General features: G+C 39.8%; 1 protein-coding gene across 1 annotated transcript; it reads right to left on the reverse strand.

The window, feature by feature from the left end:
- Window positions 1-6: 6 nt before the first annotated feature.
- Window positions 7-2979, reverse strand: LOC106875151 (putative uncharacterized protein DDB_G0277255). Its single transcript, XM_014923163.2, has one exon. It carries the CDS (start codon window positions 2423-2425, stop codon window positions 137-139), a length of 2289 nt encoding a protein of 762 aa, XP_014778649.1. The 5' UTR covers window positions 2426-2979; the 3' UTR covers window positions 7-136.
- Between the last annotated feature and the right edge of the window lie 2424 nt (window positions 2980-5403).

The following is a 5403-nucleotide window of genomic DNA, read 5'->3' on the forward strand; positions in this document are numbered from 1 at the left end:
AAAAAAAAAAAAAAACGAACAAAATATAACACTCACTCATTTCGCTCTCATTCTTTTTAACACATTAATTAATTATATATCATGATCAGTTTTCATTCCAAAAATGTCATATTTACCACTACTTCAACATAAGAAATCATACTGTCAAAGCAATGACCGTCCTCAGGCTAGCTTCAATTCTATTGTCTTTCACCTGGGTGCTGCAAGCTGCCGCTGACGAGGAGAGGCTATCCACCCGATTGTTGGACAACGCCGCTGCTGCTTTGGTTGTGTTTGTTGTCGTCGTCGAGTTACAGCTGCTGCTGCTGTTGCTGTTGCATGTTGTACTTGTCGTAGACGACGTCGTCGTGGTGGTAGTAGATGTTGTTGTAGTGGTAGGAGTGCTGCTGCTAATCGTTGTTATTCCGTGGCTGTTGTTGTTGCCTTGGTTGGTAGTAGTTGTAGAGTTTGTACTGGTAGCAGTAGTCGTACTAGTAGTAGTGTTCGTAGTAAAATGTTGTGAAGGAGACAGGTTGTTGTTGCTACAGTAACTGCCGTTATTACTATTGTTATTGTTGTTGTTAGAGGTGGTGCTGGTCGTACTTGTGCTAGTTGAGGCGGCCCTTACGAAACTGCCCCCACTATCATATCCACCGCCACTGTCTTTGGTCTGCTGCTGTTGATGATGATTATGATGGTGGTGGTCGTGTTCGTGGTCATGATGGAGCTGTTGATTGTGATGATGGTCATTTTCCATCGTCGCTCTACTACCGTTGCCGTTAGTAATGGGGGTAGTAATAGTTGAACAAAGTCCAGAAAATCCCGAATGAAATATTGACACAAGGTTACTAATCTGTGATGTGCTATCTGCAACTGGCTGTTGTTGAGGATGGTGATGTGTTTGATGATGAGAATGGCTGTTATTAACGTGGGGATGATGTTGTTGATGAAACTGTTGTTGAATTTGCTGTTGTGATTGAGATGACATCTCGTGTTCTGTGTTTAATGTGTCATATTTGTTATTGTGGTCCGCCAGTACTAGACAGTCGGTTAGCCGACTTCTTTTCGGACAGGCAGGACTGAAGGCGGAAGAATAAGAGCAAGAAAGTGAAGTAGAACTTACAGAAGTGGGTAACGAAGGGACCAACTGGTTGTTATGTCCAGCAGCCATACCTCTGTTCCCATTGCAGCCATTTAGCATCATCATTGTTTGACCAGAGTCTGGTAGTTCGTAAGAAGGTCGTTTTCTTTTGATGGCAGATTTAGACAACGTCTGGCCCTGAGAGCCAAGCACGAGTACATTGTTATTGTTGCTACTAAACGCACAAGATTGTTGCTGGTTGTTGTCACCCGATACAGTTGCGTGGTTACTGTTCGTATAAGTACCCGTTGAATCTGTCCCAGGGTATAGGAAACAACTACTCGTTGTGACCTGCATCTGCAGAGGTTGAGGAGGAGGGTGATAATGGTGATGAGGATGCGGATGGTGACTGTGGTGGTGTAGTAGTGATGAATGATGTTGCTGCTGCTGCTGTTGTTGTGGTGGTTGGTGATGGTATTGCATGTGGTGAGGTTGAATAACTGACGAGTTCACCATGTTAACACCAGTATTGTTAGCGCCACTGCTACATAAACTTTCTAAATCGTAGTCCATGTTTTGAGACGGAGGTGTGTTCTCCTTGTCATCATTCATACAAGAATTATGGACCATTGAATAGTCCACAGAGGGCGTTGAAAAAGCATCAACATTTTTATGACGAACTGTAGAACAGGGTCCGGAGATCATGTGGTTATTAGTCGTATGACTAGTATTATAACTGCGACTGTTGTTGGTACAAGATGAGACGACAGCATTTGTTATTGTTCCCGCCGGCAAAAACGACGAACTGCTGGCTGTTGGAACAGAGTTTGTATATGAGGGTACTACTTCATGACCAACACCGAGTACAGTAGTGGGTATCTTCCCATTTCCCTCAATGTCTTCTGTTTTATTACTCCTAGACAACATACAGTCATCTGTATTCGAATCAACATTGTTTCCAAAATCAATTGGACTGTTGTTAGATATACTACAGGCAGCAGATTCCTGCTCCATAGCACACGAAGATGGCATCTCCAAACTGGGTCCACCCATAGAAGTGGTTGTTGTTGCTGTTGCTGTTGTTGTTGTGAGAGAACCATTTAAGTCGTGGTTAGGTGCAACATTGGAATGTTGTAATTGTTCTTTAGTGTTGTGAACAGGGGGTGTGTTTACATGGGGTTCCATTTGACGATTTTTGTTCATGATAAAGGATTGGTAGTTTTCCAACATATACACAGACCTGGCTCTATGTAAAACACTAGCCACGAGCAGATTTTTGTGAAGATTAATACCACCACGTTGATTACGGGAGGCGGCAATTTTGCCGAGAGAAAGAGCAATAAGTTTCTGTGCTTCTGTTGCCATTTTGTTTATAATCAGAAAATAAAAAGTTTATAAAGTTTTACAGAGTTGTAAAATAAGTTGGTTGTGTAAAAGTGTATAAATAACAAGATATAAGACTTATCTGTGTCACTCAGTATCAAATGATAGAGCTGTTATAATATCCGATCTGTGTCCACGGTTCAGTTGAGATAGGTAAATATTATCCCGTCGCACTGTTTTCTTTATAAATATACACCAAAGAGCATGTAAGTTTGTTGTATATATTATATGTACATTCATTCAGACAGACAGGAGAATATATGTAGTAATGCATTTAAATATTCATATGTATACATATATCCTCTAGAGATGACAGTAATATGTTTGAATTGTACAGTCAATACAATTTACATGTGTAGTAGTAGTAAAAGTAATTCAGTAGAATCAGTTTAGTCTCATCTAGTTGTTTATCGATGAGAATCGTCTGTCAAGTTTACCGCGAGCTTGTTTAAGCCTTAATGCTCGTTGTTAGTTATGATCGTGTGTTTAAGATGACGTCAACGGCACATGAACCGACCAATCAAATAGCGGAAACGACTTTGTGGAATGTCAAACGTCACCAGCAAGCATCCAATGGGTGAAGCTTTCATAGCTATCACATGAGACGAGGCTTCAGTTCCCCATTCTATTTATAGTACCGGCCAATCAGCCAAATAAAGGCGACGCATGATAGAGTTGTCATGGTAGCAGAGATATTCATTCAGTCAAGCATCTAGTCACACTCACTTGAATATATATGTATATAAGATCTATAATAAAACACACACGCACACATACATACACACTCGCACGCAAACAAAAACACACACGCATACGTTACACGCAGAAACACTGACATATACACAAACACAATTCAACGAGGAAGCCTCGACTCGGACGCTTACACTGCTAGAAATAGGAACTAAATTCCATCAAATTCCCGCGCCGTTCTAAAGTAGGAAGGATATGTTAAGCATTGCAGTCCCTAGTACACAAGACGATGGGATAGTCACGGTTGGAATACCTTACTCAATCAGAGCTGACCTAGGGTTAAACGACAATAACAACAAATGCAGATCATTTTTTAAAAACAAACCTTTCAGTTATAATGATTTGTATTTTAAGCAAAAAACCAGCAGTTTTGAGTAGAGGGGGTAAGTCGACTACATCGACCCTAGTGTTCAGCTGGTACTTTAATTTATCGACCTCGGAGGAATGAAAGGCAAAGTTGGACTTCAGCGGGATTTGAACTCAGCGCAGAGGGAACAAATGCTGTAAGGCATTTTTCAAACGGTTCTAACGATTCCGCCAACTTGCCGCTTGTGCCCCCCCCCCCAGTTATAACAACAACAATAGTAGTTTTATTTTTAATTAACACGAAAGCAATGGAATTAAGTGGCGGTAGAAATACCAGTCGGTTAAAAATAGCAGTCAAATCTTCTTCATTGGGTTACGGTAGTCTTACACATATTACCAAAATGTCGAGATGGCCATGACCAAGTACGCCATTGATCAGGGACGACCTGGGACTGAACAACAACACCAAGGGTTAATAACTATGTAATTAAGGAGAAAATTAATGGCATCGCCTGGGAATGGAAACCATGTCGTGGCCTCTCACTGCTCTGAAACAGGCAGTTTATCTTCTCGTCCTGCAGTTCTTATCACAATAACAAGAATGTATTCATTATGAAAGAAGTAAGGCGGAGGGAGAGAGAGAGAGAGAGAGGCTGGGTGGGGGTATTTGGAAAGACCGAGGTTGGGGAGGTGTTAGCGGTGGTGGTGGTGGTGAAGGTAGTGGCGATGGTAGCGGTGGAGTAGTAGCGTTCATACCTTTACTACTGTTGGCACAGTGGTAAATGTTATTGCTACTGCTGCTGAAAATGGTACAGTTGGTGGCAGTGCGGATGATGATGATGATGATGGTGGTGGTGGTGACTACCACCGCCACAACAACGATACTCTGTAGTAGTAGTAGTAGTAGTAGTAGTAGTTATTGGAATTACATTGAAATAGGCGTTTCTTATTACTCTTTCAACACTGCTATATTTACACATTCATGGCTTATTAAGATAAGCTTGTATCTGTGTATGTGGCTACGTGTGTGTTTATGTATATGTATGAATATATGTATGTACGTATGTATGTATGTATATGTGTATCTGTTTGTACATGTGTTTCTATATGCATGTACTCGTACTTGTTTGCGTACATATGTAAGTCTGAATGCATGTATATGTGTATAGATGTATATATATATATATATATATAAGTGCGTGTATACGCATGTAGTTTACGTGTATATGTGTTCATGTGCGCATGTACTTCTTTTTGTGTGTATGTAATCAACACACGCATACAGTGTACTTATGTGTTGATATATACATATGTGTGTGTGTGAGTGTATATATGGCTATGTGTAAATATGAGTTTGTGTGTGCGCGCGTGTGTATGAATGAATGAATTTTGGTATGTATATATATATATGTATAAATATGAATACGTACGAACGCACGCTTCTATGAACGTCTACGTGTATGTATGTAGCTATGCATATACTAATATATATACGTATTTGTGTGTGTGTATCTATGCATGTATGTATCAACCGGGTGTGTTTTGTGTGTATGTAGGTCGACGGGTGTATTTGTGGGTGTGTATGCAATTAATGTACACATTACATGCGAAAAAAAAGACAAAAAATGTATATAAAAATATATCTATATATGTCTGTGTTTTTTATGCTGTTTCAAACACATATACATAGAACCCCCATACCCATGTATGTATGCGTATATATGTGAATGTGCATGCGCGTAAGCATATACGATGTAGAAATCATGTGTGTAGATGCACACATTTACAGATGTGTGTGTGTATATATGTGCAAATGTATTTTTTATATGCGTGTACTATAAATACATGTATATATATATATGCATATACATATATACTATATATATATATATATATATATATAT

This window comes from Octopus bimaculoides, chromosome 1, assembly GCF_001194135.2.
Source record: "Octopus bimaculoides isolate UCB-OBI-ISO-001 chromosome 1, ASM119413v2, whole genome shotgun sequence".
In the NCBI taxonomy this organism is placed as follows: domain Eukaryota; kingdom Metazoa; phylum Mollusca; class Cephalopoda; order Octopoda; family Octopodidae; genus Octopus; species Octopus bimaculoides.